This window comes from Hyperolius riggenbachi, chromosome 1 (assembly GCF_040937935.1).
Source record: "Hyperolius riggenbachi isolate aHypRig1 chromosome 1, aHypRig1.pri, whole genome shotgun sequence".
In the NCBI taxonomy this organism is placed as follows: domain Eukaryota; kingdom Metazoa; phylum Chordata; class Amphibia; order Anura; family Hyperoliidae; genus Hyperolius; species Hyperolius riggenbachi.
In genome coordinates, this window is record NC_090646.1 from 342,703,942 (window position 1) to 342,720,553 (window position 16,612).

A 16,612-nucleotide genomic window follows, 5' to 3' on the forward strand; every position below is an offset into this window, starting at 1 on the left:
AATGCCAGGGCAGTATAGGAACCCCACAAATGACCCCATTTTAGAAAGAAGACACCCCAAGGTATTCCGTTAGGAGTATGGTGAGTTCATAGAAGATTTTATTTTTTGTCACAAGTTAGCGGAAAATGACACTTTGTGAAAAAAACAATACAAATCAATTTTCCGCTAACTTTTGACAAAAAATAAAATCTTCTATGAACTCGCCATACTCCTAACGGAATACCTTGGGGTGTCTTCTTTCTAAAATGGGGTCATTTGTGGGGTTCCTATACTGCCCTGGCATTTTAGGGGCCCTAAACCGTGAGGAGTAGTCTGGAAATCAAATTCCGCAAAATGACCTGTGAAATCCTAAAGGTACTCATTGGACTTTGGGCCCTTTAGCGCAGTTAGGGTGCAAAAAAGTGCCACACATGTGGTATCGCCGTACTCAGGAGAAGTAGTACAATGTGTTTTGGGGTGTATTTTTACACATACCCATGCTGGGTGGGAGAAATAACTCTGTAAATGGACAATTGTGTGTAAAAAAAATTAACAAATTGTCATTTACAGAGATATTTCTCCCACCCAGCATGGGTATGTGTAAAAATACACCCCAAAACACATTATACTACTTCTCCTGAGTACGGCAATACCACATATGTGGCACTTTTTTGCAGCCTAACTGCGCTAAGGGGTCCAAAGTCCAATGAGCACCTTTAGGCTTTACAGGGGTGCTTACAATTTAGCACCCCCCAAAATGTCAGGACAGTAAACACACCCCACAAATGACCCCATTTTGGAAAGTAGACCCTTCAAGGTATTCAGAGAGGGGCATGGTGAGTCCGTGGCAGATTTCATTTTTTTTTGGTGCAAGTTAGAAGAAATGGAAACTTTTTTTTTTTTTTTTTTCGTGTCACAAAGTGTCATTTTCCGCTTACTTGTGACAAAAATTAATATCTTCTATGAACTCACTATGCCTCTCAGTGAATACTTTGGGATGTCTTCTTTCCAAAATGGGGTAATTTGGGGGGTATTTATACTATCCTGGAATTCTAGCCCCTCATGAAACATGACAGGGGGTCAGAAAAGTCAGAGATGCTTGAAAATGGGAAAATTCACTTTTTGCACCATAGTTTGTAAACGCTATAACTTTTACCCAAACCAATAAATATACGCTGAATGGGTTTTTTTTAATCAAAAACATGTTTGTCCACATTTTTCGCGCTGCATGTATACAGAAATTTTACTTTATTTGAAAACTGTCAGCACAGAAAGTTAAAAAAATCATTTTTTTGCCAAAATTCATGTCTTTTTTGCTGAATATAATAAAAAGTAAAAATCGCAGGAGCAATTAAATAGCACCAAAAGAAAGCTTTATTAGTGACAAGAAAAGGAGCCAAAATTCATTTAGGTGGTAGGTTGTATGAGCGAGCAATAAACCGTGAAAGCTGCAGTGGTCTGAATGGAAAAAAAGTGGCCGGTCCTTAAGGGGTAGAAAGCCCTAGGTCCTCAAGTGGTTAACTCTCTAGTAAGGCCGCATCTGGAATATGGAATTCAGTTCTGGGCACCACATTACAAAAAAGATATTACAGTTTTAGAGCAGGTGCAGAGACGAGCAACAAAATTGATACGTGGGATGGAAGGTCTCGCTTACTAAGAAAGGTTAGATAAACTGGGTTTATTTAGTCTAGAGAAAAGACGCTTTAGAGGGGATCTAATTAACATGTATAAATACATCAGAGGGCAATATAATAGCTTGGCGGATGAGCTTTTTGTCCCTAGGCCTTCTCAAAGGACTAGAGGACATGATCTGCGCATGGAGGAAAAACGTTTTAGCCATTTATTTAGGAAAGGGTTCTTTACAGTAAGAGTGATTAAGTTGTGGAATGCATTGCCACAGGAAGTCGTTATGGCAAACTCTATACCTGCATTTAAAGGGGGCTTAGATGCTTTCCTTTACGTTGAAAGACATCCACGGCTACAATTACTAGGTAATGCCTAATGACGTTGATCCAGGGATTTTGTCTGATTGCCGTCTGGAGTCGGGAGGGAATTTTTCCCTTTAGGGGCTAATTGGACCATGCCTTGTAGGGTTTTTTTCGCCTTCCTCTGGATCAACAGGGATATGTGAGGGAGCAGGCTGGAGTTGTACTTTGTACTGGTTGAACTCGATGGACGTATGTCTTTTTTCAACCAAAATAACTATGTAACTATGTAACTGCCATAAAAGCATGCAGCAGCTACATCACCTGCCAACAGTAAAAATTTCACCATGTAATAAATGTCAGAATTTAAATCAGGGATTTAAAAGATTTTACAATGGGCAAATACTGACTAAATCATTTATACATTATTATTGTAAAAATGAAGCACTTTTTTTTTAATCACATTATTTTCACTGGAGTTCCTCTTTAAAGGGAATTGAACAAAATAAGCGCTACTTACCCGGGGCTTCCTCCAGCCCCAAGCTCCCAGCATGCCCCTTGCCGCAGCTCTGCACGCAGCTGTTCTCAGCAGCTCCCTCCCGGTCCCCGGCGATGACGTCAGGCCGATGACGTCAGCCTGTACTGCGCCTGCGCGAGCGGCGCTTTCAATCACCGCCACGTGGACCGGAGCGAAAGCCCCGGGTAAGTAGCGCTTAGTTTGTTCAATTTTGCCTGATAACTCCTTTAAGGCGCTTAGAGCTCTGCGAGAGGGTCTGACGTACCTGGCATTTGTAACAATACGGCGTGTGTACGCGCCTTAAAAGTCATTTGAACGACAGTTGATGCAACGGATCCACTGAGCAGATCGGGCAAACCAGCTGTTATCAGTCGCTCGACAGAGCGTACACACGTCCAACTGACAAGTCGGATAACAAGTTGTTAAAAAAAAGTTGGATGTGTGTATGTACCTTAAGACCAATCTAAGACATCACTTATCGCAACTCATTTGGTGACCTCAGTATGACATCTAAAGCATTGTCCCAACCATGCTCTACCAGCCTTGGTAGAGTTACTACAAAATGTTTAAAGTGGACCTGAACTCTTGCACAGGAGAAGGAAAACATAGAGAAATGCACCCTGTATGTATTTACAGAGTTTAGCCTCTCACATTCCCCCTCATCTGTGACTAATCACAAGTTGTAATTTGATCTCAACTGAGAAGTTAATTGGTAAACACAGGATATTAACAATATGTCTGCTTTAATGAAAGCAGGAAGTAGACACACTGTAAATGTATTGCAGGATTTGTATCAGGTGTAACAAAGAATTGTTTTTCTTTAAAGATTAGTATGGTGTTGCTTATCTTTTACAGCCGAGAGGAATTTCTGAGTTCACATCCACTTTAACTTGAGTAATTGCTTGAAATGGGAACCTTTCAGTAAAACATTTCTTAAAATAACACTACTGTCCACATTAATGAAACCATGAATGCATCCCATACCAATCTGAAGACAGTTTACAGGTGCCCATACACTTATTGATTTTCCCGTTCAATTTCTGACATATTTGATCTGCTGGGAATCGTTTCTCCCAAAATATCTGATAAATTGATTCTTGCCAGAAATCAATTTGATAGGATGGAGGATCCAGGTCAATTGCATCTACCAGTGCAACAATGTGGTTTGATTGATTCTCAATAGATTCCCTGATGGATTTTATTGAAAATGGATGTGCAGTGTGTGACAATCACCTCTGTGGAATCACCGCCATAGGGTTGTATTGCCCTGGTGCTTTGGGAATCACCAGAAATTCCCAGAAAGCGCAAAAAGCTTTGCAAAGTGCTCTAGTGGGCTGCGGGCCTCACCGCAATAATTCAAAAATAACAGGCACAGATAGGCTCGGGGAACACATACTCCTTTGCACCAATCAAGGCTGCCATGGGATGTGAAAATCATGTCCTTGCGCTGGTAGAGGAAGAAAAAAAAGAGGATGGGAGCCTCTCTCCCCATTGTAGCAAGTAAGGTATGATCACTGTTTCTGGCTGTAACAGTGATAATTCACAAAAAAACAGGCACAGATTGGCTCAGGCAACAAATGTTCCCTTTCACCAACCAGTGCTACCTTTGTATCCGCCGGAAGCATGTGTACGGTGGTGGGGAAAGTTCAAGGACGTGGTACTCATGCCCTTGCTGCATTACTGACTGCAGCACAGTACGTGAGTATCATGTCCCGGCTGCTGAAGTGTTTAAGTTGAGGTGACCAGTGATAATTTACATACTGCATTTTTACTGTAATGCATCAACACCAAAGTAAAATATATCATTAGTTAAAGTGCACTCGAGCCGAAGCTTGATACAAAATAAGATACTTACTTAAAAATAGGGAAGCCTCAGTATCCTATGGAGGCTTCCCTCACTGCTCTGATGTCCCTCGTCGCTAAACGCAAGGCCAACAAGGCATTGTTGGTAATCATATTGGGGCTGCGCAGCTTCTCTTCCTGATTGATGGCCACGCAATAGCTGCATGAGTCCGCCCACGCATGAGCAGAAAGCCGGATTTGCGAGCTCCATGCTACTGAGTGTATACGGGTGAGCTTGTGCATCTACTGTGCGGCCATGAATCAGAAAAAGGAGTTGCGTGGCCCCGATGTGGAGGGGGGCCGTGCTTGCTCAGCAACAGGGGGACTGCAGATCACTGAGGGAAGCCTCAATAGGATCCTGAGGCTTCTCTCTCTTCAGGGCAATGGCCTATTTTAAATCTGTGCTTTGGCTCGGGATTACTTTAAACTTTGTGAAATAGATTCAAAGTGAAAAACCCATGGGAAAATTTTGTATGCACCAGTGCCCGATACCCTCATACACTGCGATACATTTAATACAAGTATAATAAACTGTGTAAGAGTAAATTCCTGTACTACCTGAAAAATTGTTTCTTGCATCCTTTATAAAGTGTGTTATTGCAGCCACAGACTACACACGTTTTCTTCTTCACAGTTTCCTGCAGAGAGACAAAAATGTTAAGCATGGTTAACGTGATTCATGTCAAGAGTCTAGCGCCCATAAATACGTACTGCTGATCCCTACATAATATTAAGTGGCGAAACCTGAAAAATGAACACGTTTTCGGCGTTGGATATCTTACTTTCTAAATACAAGAACATATGATGTGTAAACAAAAACAAAACCAGACATAAGTTTACAATGTCCGAAGAACAATGTGGAAAGAACTGAGAAACAAATTCTCCAAATGAACAAAGACTACTGCTGATCTGACTGCTAAAGAGAGAACAATGTCACTCTCCGGATCACACTGTGGGAACAGTAAAGCATTGTGCCTACTCACAGAAATACGTGATGACAACTGAGGCCCTAAGAATAGCTTCACAATATTTATCTATTTTCTCTTCATTTGGAGGATTTAACGGTACTTTTTTTTTATTATATCCCACAACAACAGACTTGTCCTGGCATCCAGCAATTAGTCCAGTTTTGGCTAGAACATGAAGCCAGCATTATGACTGGTTGTTCTGCATCACTGCTCTGTTTTTACTCAAGTTTCTTTTCTCTTGATAAATTGGCCAAATAATATATTAAAGTGTTTTTATAATTTACAACTAAAGATATATTCGTTGTTACTGTTTCTTTGTATTCTTATGTTTCTACTATAATGTAGTTGCTCACAATTTCAAGGCTGCATTGTGCCTGGCTTGAGCATGCGCAGTACAGATGCTCTCATTTTCAGAACTACTCGGGGATGCGAGTAATTTCAAGGGCTACCTGAAGAGATCCAAAGACTTAGGAGAAGGAGCGACTTCAACAATAGACTGTGTGGAAACGAAGGGATGGACCAAAGACTGGGAAGGCTCTGAATATCATAGCGCCTTCCCAGTCTTTGGTCCATCCAGTCGTTCCCATGTCGTCTATTGTTGAAGTTGCTCCTTCTCCTAAATCTTTGGAACTCTTCAGGTAGCCCTCAAAACTACTCGCATCCCCGAGTAGTTCTGAAAATGAGAACATCTGTACTGCGCAAGCCCGGCACAATGCAGGGAGAGAGGCAAGGACATACTGTGAACGTTACAAGGTCCGACAAAGGAAAGGGAACGTTTTTAATGCTTGTTGTGAAGCAAAGCTGAGTAAGTACAAGATCCAGATCAGCAGCCCTCAGTTCAGCAATAGTCACTCTTTGTTCATTTGGAGCATGTCCACTCGATACATTTGGACAATTTTGGCCCAAAATTGCTTGAAACATCGATCGAGCATGCTTGTTGAGGCTAGTCGATTGACTGCCATAGCTACCTTAAAGAGAACCTGTACTGAGTAAAAATATTTAAAATAAACACATGAGGTAACTTCAAATGAACATTACAGAGTTACCTTGCCATCAGTTCCTCTCAGAAGCTCACCATTTTCTTCTGACAAGAATCCCTTCCAGTTCTGACAACATTTTGTCAGAACTGAAATATATCAGTTGCTGTCAGTAAAATATCAGTTGCTGACAGTTATAGCTGAGAGGAAAACGGATGTACCAGGTAATGTTCATGTTTCCCTATGGCTCAAGTGGGCGATGTTACAGTTTAACTGTGTGCTGACCAGAAAGCTGTTATGGGGTAATGGCTATTTTCAAAATGGAGGACGGAAAATTCCCTTGATCATAGTGAACAATAGGACGTGGGACAGGAGAAAGACACTGAGGAGTAGACTACATGGAAGGTAAGTATGACTTGTGTATGCTTATTTTGACTTTTATTTTCAGTTCAGGTTTTCTTTAAAGATGTCATCACCTGTCATAAATGTCAGAATGTTAATCAGGAAAAGGAAAGATTTCACTATGGGCAAACACTGACTAAATCATTTATAAATATTGTAAAAAGTAATAAACAATTTTATTTAGTATGTTATTTTCATTACAGTTCCTCTTTAACCATTTTCAATGTCATTACCTCAGCATTCTTCAGCACTGTACCAACTTCTTCCTGATTCTCAGCTAATTCTGTCCCAGGTGTTGCTGGTTCTGGTAGTGATGGCTCTGAAGGTCCCTCAGTAATGGCAGTATTTTCTGGCTTTTCTTGATCTTGTTTAATCAGACATGGCTACGATACAAAGTTACAAACATGTAATTAAAAGAAACCTACAACTTTTCTCCTGACACTACATTTTACTTTTCCCATCTACAATCCTATATTGCATTGCTTAAAGAGACTCTGTAACAAAAAAAAAATCATCTTTTTTTCTACTATCCTACAAGTTCCTAAACCTATTCTAATGTGCTCTAGCTTACTGCAGCACTTTCTACTATCACCGTCTCTGTAATAAATCAATTTATCTTTCCCCTGTCGGATTTGTCGCCCTGTGTCTGAAAGGCTGCCAACTCTTCAGTGTTGTTGATCTGTTATGCATGCTTCCCCCCTCCATGCCCCCTCTATGCACACTCATGTGTGTTATTTACATTAGGCAGCCTCTCTGCTCTCTTGTCAGTGAGAGAAGAGAGCTGCCTTTTACAAGCTGGATAAATCATCCTCTGGTAGGCTGTGAAAGGAGTTGGCTGGGCTGTCACATACGGAGGAATTACAGACACTTGCAGAGCTGTCTGCAGGAAGAAACAATCAGCCTGTCACTCTTCAGTGGATGAGAGCTGCAGGGGAAGAAGGTAAACACACAAATGATCTCTTGAGATTCAAAAGGAAGGGTGTATACAGCCTGCTTGTGTATGGATGTATTTTCTATGTGTGGACATACTGTACATCAACCTACATCCGGTTTTGGTGGCCATTTTGTTTGTTTATAAACAAACTTTTTAAAACAGTTTGACTATTTTTAATGCGGCGGGGAGCGGCAAAATTGTGACAGAGGGGAATAGGAGATGTCCCCTAACGCACTGGTATGTTTACTTTTGTGCGATTTTAATAATACAGATTCTCTTTAAAGCTGAATTTAGCTGCTGTGAGCTTTAGACCCTCATATCATAGCTGAATTCATCTGGATCAACAGGGATATGTGAGGGAGCAGGCTGGTGTTGTACTTTATACTGGTTGAACTCGATGGACGTATGTCTTTTTTCAACCAAAATAACTATGTAACTATCAATAATGCAGTACGTGTCTATTGTGCTCTGAATTTGTCTTTTGGCTTATTTTGTCTATAGAGCAGATTTGCGGCTACCTCCTAAGAAGTGAAACTAGTCTAATGTTTCATATCCTGTCACAGAAAGTGAGCAAAATGAAATCCAACAATTTCCATAGCATGAATACTGCGCAGGTGCAAATCCTATGCGTACCTTCTCACACATGCCTTACATAGTAGCGCTAGTAACTATGTATAGGAAGGCACGCTCCTATCTAAGGAAGGCACGCTTCTAAGGAAGGCACACTCCTTACATGGCAGCGAGCGCTGGTATGTAAGGCATGCATTAGTGTCTGCTCCTTCACATTAGGGTGCACTGCTTTAGCAGTGCAGCTTCATGAATCAAGCCAATAGCGTGATGCACCTTTCCAGAGTCTGGCAAAGTGTCGATACAGTTTTCTAGTAACTACCAGTGTCTGCCATAGTGTGCCATAGTTTTACAGCTTCTGGCACACTGAGACATAGGTTTTTGAGGTGTCTGACATAGTGTGGTGCACATTTCCAGAGACTGGTGTAGTGTGACAGTTTTCTATTAACTACCATAGCGTGCCGCAGTTTTACAGCATCTGACACAGTGTGATGCAGCGGTTTAGAGTAGATCTTGAACTCTAATGGCAGCTTTGTGGAAGAGCTATGAAAATCAAGAAATAAACATAACTTTGTGGAAAAGTAAAAACATTAAAAATGCTTTCTTCATGCTCTCTAAAAATCAGTGCGCTCGCAACTGAAAACAATCAGCTTAGCAGTGTGTTCACAGTCACAAAAAGGCAGGGAAAACAAAGGAGACACGGGGCAAAAAGAACTTGGTCTACTATTTGTAAATAACATAAAACTACACACCTTGATGCCAATTTTTATAAACGAGTCTGAAAAAATATGAACATTTATTACCTTATGTTGAGTCTCCATTTGATAACAGATTACAACTACTTGATCATCTGTTTGCTGCTGCTTCTTCCTTTCAAGGCGCTCTTTCAGATGTTTTGGAAATCCATTGAAAATGGATGGCACTGCATCAAGTCGTAGTCGAGGCACCATTGCCCCTGGGCGTAACATGTAGTCTTTGTCAGTAAAGTGGTCACTGCAGATTCGGCAAGATGCAGATGGCTTCCAGTGTTTACGGCGGATTGCTACAACCCACTTGGACAGTCGTTCAGGATCTTTCATTGGAAACCTGTAGAAATGTTCTCAGATATGTAAGAAATGCCAATCATTAGAAGATCAGACGAGCTAAACCGTGTATTGGCCATCTTACAGACGTGTCATTTGGTAACTTTATTCATGATCAGTGTGCTCTTTTTTTTTTTTTTTTTTTTTGCCATAATCTTTTCTTATTGAAAGAAAATCTTGCAATGTCCAAATATAGAAAACTGTACAATCATACAAAGAACCGGTACGACCCAAAACAGTAATAGACTGCATATCACAATAGGAACCAACTTATGATTATGGTAAAGAAATCTAACGTAAAACATGAAAAGAAGAAAAAACAAACAAAAGAAAACTCCTACCCACACGAATTCCAGTTGTGTGAGATTCTGTGAAACAACTACGTGGTAAGACTAGCTCTGACCAACACCACACAGATAACAGAAAGTAAAAAGTCAGTAGCACAAACCCCAGATCCCTCCTGTCCTCCCAATATCCGCTCCCTCCAAAAGGGAGCACAGACTGATAATTGACACGAAAGTCCATACAAGATAGATATCCTACAACAGGGAGTGTCAGCCAGTTAGCAGTATGCTTATTTTTAATGCTGTATTGTTACAAAACTACACAAGAGGAGAGTGAACCTTGTAGTTGCCATAGACGATAGATGACTACCATCCAACACACAAGGCATGCATATAGATGGCTTACTATGTTTAAGCCTGAACATATTTATAAATAGGCAGTTCTACTACCACAATTGGTAAAAATGTGTAACTAATGTAATCTATAATAATAATTTCCAAGCAAGCAGCTGTGTGTCTGTAGGTCCTTTCGTTCTGCATATGCACCCTCCTGCCCGGCTCTAAATAGCCATGGCATTGTAATCGTACACCCTGCACAAGCACTTCCTGCCCTGCTTGGCTTGCAGTTGGATGGCTCGTGCAACACCTAGAGAGATGGTGCACGGATTTCTGCCCCAAATGCTCTACCAACTAGTTATGTAACATTAACCTACATTGTAATTATTATTTAACATTTCTCTCTTTTTTTTTTTTTTTTTTTTTTTTTTTTACTTAAAGGACAACTGAAGTGAGAAGAATATGGAAGCTGCCATATTTATTTCATTTTAAACAATACCAGTTGCCTGGCAGCCCTGCTGGTCTATTTGGCTGCAGTAGTGTTTTAATAACACCAAAATGAAGCATGCAGCAGCTAATCTTGTCAGATCTGGTAATAATGTCAGAAACACCTGATCTGCTACATGCTTGTTCAGGGTCTATGACTAAAAATATTAGAGGCAGAGGATCAGCAGGACAGCCAGGCAACTGGTATTGCTTAGAAGGAAATAAATATGGTAGCCTCCATATCCATTCATCACAGTTGTCCTTTAAACCCTTTCAGCAAGCCCATCTTCAGCATTATTTTTCCTTAAAGAACAGTAAGTGACATAACTGTATACTCGTAAAAACACTTTATAATCAAAAAAAATATAAAATGTAAAAACAAACCTAACAAAAGCCTCTTTTATGGAGTCAGAAGTGGACATCAATACAACATGATAACACAAAGTATTTACCTGAAAAACTGTTTTCCACATCCTTTGACAAAGTTATTATTACAGCCGTATGCTACACAGGTCATTGGCATGTTTTCTGCAGAATGTCACCTAATAAGGACAAAAATAACACACAAAAAAACAGTTGGTTAATTGAAACTTACTTGGCATATCAAATATGGATAACAGAAGCCATAGTGTAAACCAAACACTGTCAGTTACTACTGAGTATTTCTATAGTGCTGACATCTTCAGCAGCAATTTAACAGCTTCCCGTCCGCCTAACGCATAATGGCGGCGGGACAGCGGCTCTCTCTGGTCTCGGCTGCAAGGAGAAAGATTTGACAGGAAATCGCGATCACACAAGTGCCCTCTCCTGTCACTGCACGCAGGAGACCCCAGCAATCAGCCTGCCAGCCAGCGATATATGACCTGGCAGGCCTTTTTTTTTTTTGTATATAATGATTATTTATATAGCACTGACACCTTACGCAGCACTGCACAGAGTATAGTCTTGTCACTTAACTGTCTGTCAGAGGGGCTCACAATCTAATCCCTACCATAGGCATATGTCTATGTACGTACCATGTAGTTTTTTTATCATAGTCTAGGGCCAATTTAGGGGAAAGCAAATTAACTTATCTGTAGGTTTATTTTTTAACAAAATGTAGGTCTTCTTTAATTAACATAAAAAAATAAAATAAAAAGAGCAGCAGCAATCAAGTACCTCTAAAAGAAAGCTCTATTTGTGAGATGAAAAAGAGATAAATTTAATTTGGGTGCCAAGTTGTACGACCGAGCAATAAATCGTTAACGTTGTGAAGTGCCGAATTGTAAAAAAATGGCCTGGTCGCTAGGGGGTATAAACCTCTGGTCCTCAAGTGGTTAAGGCCTCTTTTTCACGAACATCTGAACTGCTTGTCAAGCAGTTTAGGGTCCTGCCGTCCATGACTGCCTAAAATTGTCTTTAGACTGTGATAGGGGAATTAGACAGTGACTATAGTAGGATATTTTGAGTATTTTAAGCTCTGCTAAGAATCGTTTGAGTACAGTCGATAGCCTGCCATAATTTCTTCTGATCTGATTGAAACTATCGATTGAAAAAGGAATCTGATTTTGTAATGTGTATTCCCAGCATAAGGGACAGTCACTGACATGACTAATTTGCTCTTTTTAAAGGATACCAGAGCTAACTCCAAAAGATAGCTCTATTTGTGAGAAGAAAAGGAGGTAAAATTCATTAGGGTGCTAAGTTGTATGACCGAGCAATAAACTGTTGTGAAGTGCTGAATTGTAAAAAAAAACAAATGGCCTGGTCGCTAGAGGGGTATAAACCTCTGGTCCTCAAGTGGTTAAAGAGCTAGTGCAGGCTACTGTCTTCTCAGACAACTATATGCCCGACTCCACTGCAGCGATTTTTTTTCAAATCGCTCAGCGTGTTATAAGCGCTTTTATAAGCACTTTAGCAGAGCAATTATTTAAATCACTATCTGAAGTCAGTCAGAAAGTGATTACTTTGCCCTGGGAATAAATAAATACTATGTATTTATTCAATAAAGCGCTGGGGAAAATCGCAATACAAAGTGCCTATTCAAGCGCTTTGCGATTTCCCTATACCTTCCATTCAGGGTAAATCGCCCTAAAAATGATACATGCAGCACTTTTGTTAGCAGCAAGCAAACGGAACGCCCAATGCGAACTTTGGAAAGCATAGTGTAAGCGCTTTTAGAGCGATTTGTACAAATTGTCTGCGCTTAAAAAATCCAAAAAAATGCCTCTAGTGTGAATGAGCCCTTACAACTTGCTTGTGTTCACTGTTGAATTTTCGTCACTGCATAGGAGGCTGGATTCACAATGGTCTGTTGCATAACACACAAGTTATAATGAGCGTGAACTGCAATGGAGACTGGCCAAGCCAGCATACAGTGAGAATAACGTTATCAGTTGCAACGCAGTACTGTGAACAGCCCCATAGAATTGTATGGGCAGCGAGTTGACATGCAGAATTACCGGTATTCTGCAATGCAACTAAGCACTGTGCACTAGCACTAACAGATTTTCAGCTCTACACCTGAAGACTCCAGTAAAGTTTTATTTAGGCCTGGGATCCACTAGCAGCACTTTTTTGAGCGCTTGCGATTTGGGTCTTGTGGTACTTACCAATTATGCCATCCAGGCAGTTAGGGCCCGTTTCCATTAGACGCGGTGCGATGCGGCTGTATAGCCGCATCGCACCGCGGGTGTCCTCAAACACATGCACGGCAATGGAACAGTTTCCAGTGCATGCATGCGGAGCGATCAGAGAATCTGCAGCATGCTCTGTGTCACAGAGGCGCTCACTTCTGCATTTAGACCCATTGAGCTATACTCTTGTTTGCCTGATGAAGCAGGACCACACCTGCGAAACGCGTTGCACTAAGTGGAGTTGAAATAAAATGTTTGTATTGATACATTGTGACTCATTTGAGTTTTATATTTTCGAGGGAGGCAAGTCCACCAGAACATCCCCCTCTTTTAGACGGTTTTAAACGTTTTTATTCTACTCTGGCGCCTCTGTACACCAAGCCTTGCCTTGGTGTACACGTGAGAAGTGGAACAAAAATCATACATGATTCCAAACATTAAAAAAATAAATAAATAAATAAAAAAAACCACTGCAAAGTGGGGTGTGCGTAATTATTCAGCCCCCTTGAGTGAATACTTTGTAGAACCACCTTTTGTTGCAATTACAGCTGCCAGTCTTTTAGGGTATGTCTCTACCAGCTTTGCACATCTAGAGACTGAAATCCTTGCCCATTCTTCTTTGCAAAACAGCTCCAGCTCAGTCAGATTAGATGGACAGCATTTGTGACAGCAGTTTTCAGATCTTGCCACAGATTCTCGATTGGATTTAGATCTGGACTTTGACTGGGCCATTCTAAAACATGGAAATGTTTAGTTTTAAACCATTCCATTGTTGCCCTGGCTTTAGGTTTAAGGTTGTTGTCCTGCTGGAAGGTGAACCTCCGCCCCAGTCTCAAGTCTTTTGCAGACTCCAAGAGGTTTTCTTCAAAGTTTGCCCTGTATTTGGCTCCATCCATCTTCCCATCAACTCTGACCTGCTTCCCTGTCCCTGCTAAAGAGAAGCACCCCCAGAGCATGATGCTGCCACCACCATATTTGACAGTGGGGATGGTGTGTTCAGAGTGATGTGCAGTGTTAGTTTTCCGCCACACATTTGGTCAAAAAGTTCCATTTTGGTCTCATCTGACCAAAGCACCTTCTTCCACATGGTTGCTGTGTCCCCCACATGGCTTGTGGCAAACTGCAAACGGGACTTCTTATGCTTTCTGTTAACAATGGCTTTCTTCTTGCCACTCTTCCATAAAGGCCAACTTTGTGCAGTGCACGACTAATAGTTGTCCTATGGACAGATTCCCCCACATGAGATGGAGATCTCTGCAGCTCGTCCAGAGTCACCATGGGCCTCTTGACTGCATTTCTGATCAGCGCTCTCCTTGTTTGGCCTGTGAGTTTAGGTGGAAAGCCTTGTCTTAAAAGGGTTTACAGTTGTGCCATACTCCTTCCTTTTCTGAAGGGGATGTTCAAAGCGTTGGAAATCTTTTTGTAGCCTAAGCCTGCTTTAAATTTCTAAATAACTCTATACCTGACCTGTCTGGTGTGTTCTTTGGACTTCATGGTGTTGTTGCTCCCAATATTCTCTTAGACAACCTCTGAGGCAGTCACAGAACAGCTGTATTTGTACTGACATTAGATTACACACAGGTGCACTCTATTTAGTCATTAGCACTCATCAGGCAATGTCTACGGGCAACCAACTGCACTCAAACCAAACGGGGCTGAATAATTACGCATTATATTGTGCTTGCAATATATGTTTAACCTCAGAGTACCCAAGTTCACATTTGCCATTGATCTGCGAGTGGGATCTTAATGGACTTTTGCATGACTACGGGGACAGGAGTTATTGGCATACATTTGGATTAATGGTTTGTCTGTGAGCTTGTGCAACACTATCCACACAATGGTGTCTCACCTTTGTGCACATGTGCTTCATCATTGTGCCTGATTGTCAGCTACCTTTGAACTCTGCTACAACTAATTGCTTTGCACGGCTCGATTGCCTAATTGTCAACGACTTTTTGAACTTTGCTACAACCAATTGCCCTGCACGGCTTGCTTTCTGCCTGTGGAAATGTGCTGCTGTTTTTGTGTGCTGAAACTAGAGTTTTACTTGTGTATGGCTGACATGCTGGAGGCAAAATAGGGGGCATGTGGTTATCTTCCCTTATCTTTATAACTAGTGACATCTGCGACTGGGATCATCGGTGGATTTCTTCATGTTTTGCAGCTTTAGCCACAGTTCTCATGGTTAAACAGTTTGATACGTCTGACCCTGGTGGTTACAAAACCCCTTCTAACTATTTTGCTGACTGTTCACAAGAGCAATCTCATTATTTACAGGTCAAGGAGGATCTAACCATCTAGATATAGGAGACGAGTACATTTGAAATCGGCGCCGGTAGACTTGGGCGCAGAATACAGCCAGTATATGGCTGATCCTGCTTCTGCACAAGTCCGGGCCGTTTTAATTACTATTCCCCCTCCAGGCCGCCATGGATGGTAGGGAATGAAATAATTCGGCTTTCAGCAATTGCTGGAGGCCAAATTATTGTGATTTTTAAGCAACCTCTGCTCAGTCTTCTGACGGCGCCGACGTTACTCACTGAGCGCCGCTATAGACTGATTCCTATTATAGTCTATGGTGGCGCTGGCTGCGCCCAAATCTAGCAGCGCCGAAAAGCACTGCTCCGCAGGGGACTGCAGCCCCTTTTGTCTGTTCTCTGGAGTCAGTTGGAATATTCGCTATAACATTATGTATGAGATTATGATGCATTTTCTAATGTTTTTTTAGAGTTTTTGTATGAATATTGGATCTATTAAAGATTTTTCTATTTTTTCACATGCACCCAAGAGTCAATTCTCTTTTTGTATCATGTTAGGAATAATTACGCACACCCCACTTTGCAGTTTTTTGGGTTTTTTTTAAATGTTTGGAATGATGTATGATTTTCGTTCCACTTCTCACATGTACACCACTTTGTATTGGTCTTTCACGTGGAATTCCAATAAAGTTAATCCCTGTTTGTGGCAGTAATATGACAAAATGTGGAAAACTTCAACGGGGCCGAATACTTTAGCAAGCCAATGTAGTTCTGTAAATGAGTCCTGAAAGAGGGACAAATGAGGAAGAAAGAGGGACTGGTTTCCAAAAGAGGGACTGTCCCTCCAAAAGAGGGACAGTTGGGAGCTATGGAAACATTATAACTTTTCCTGAGTGTGTAACTGCCTGGACAGTATAATACATAAGTGCCGGTCTTGCTAATGTAATCCTATGGGTGCGATTCGGTGGGCTCCAGGACTTAGGGCCCTTTTCCACTAGCAAGCTTGAAATTGTGCAAGCTGCTTTTTCCACTGTGCACGTTGCGCTGTACCGCAGTCGGGAATGTAGCACGATTGCTACGAGAATCATGCCGGCCTGCGATCGTGATTCAATAAAAAAAAAAAAAACAAAGCATCATAGTGGAAAATTAGCACAGCGATTTACATGTTATTGCAGTGTTCTAGAGATCGCAAAAACGGCTGCGATCCACTTTTTGAATTGGAACACAGCTAGTGGAAAAGGGCCCTAAAAAGTGTGAAATGCACTGCACTATTTTAATTGTGTTCAAACATATGCCAACACTATACATAGTACAAATCACTGCCACTTTCTCCAAGCCAGTGAAATATACCCCTCTCTACAGCTACAGTTCTATTGGACTACAGAAATCAGTGAGAATTACCAACTGTAATCCATTTTCATTCATTTTTTTCTATCT

At 41.3% G+C, this 16,612-nt stretch overlaps 1 protein-coding gene across 3 annotated transcripts in view; it reads right to left on the reverse strand.

The window, feature by feature from the left end:
- The window catches only part of LOC137512000 (uncharacterized), a 49,077-nt gene that overhangs the window by 31,332 nt on the left and 1,133 nt on the right, over window positions 1-16,612 (reverse strand). For all 3 annotated transcript variants that reach the window (XM_068234024.1, XM_068234025.1, XM_068234026.1), the window contains 4 exons: window positions 10,752-10,841; window positions 8,915-9,197; window positions 6,844-6,993; window positions 4,822-4,901 (listed from right to left, as the gene is read on the reverse strand). In XM_068234024.1, the coding sequence (XP_068090125.1) occupies window positions 4,822-4,901; window positions 6,844-6,993; window positions 8,915-9,197; window positions 10,752-10,822 (584 nt within the window). In that variant the 5' untranslated portion in view covers window positions 10,823-10,841. The remainder of the gene's footprint in view (window positions 1-4,821; window positions 4,902-6,843; window positions 6,994-8,914; window positions 9,198-10,751; window positions 10,842-16,612) is intronic.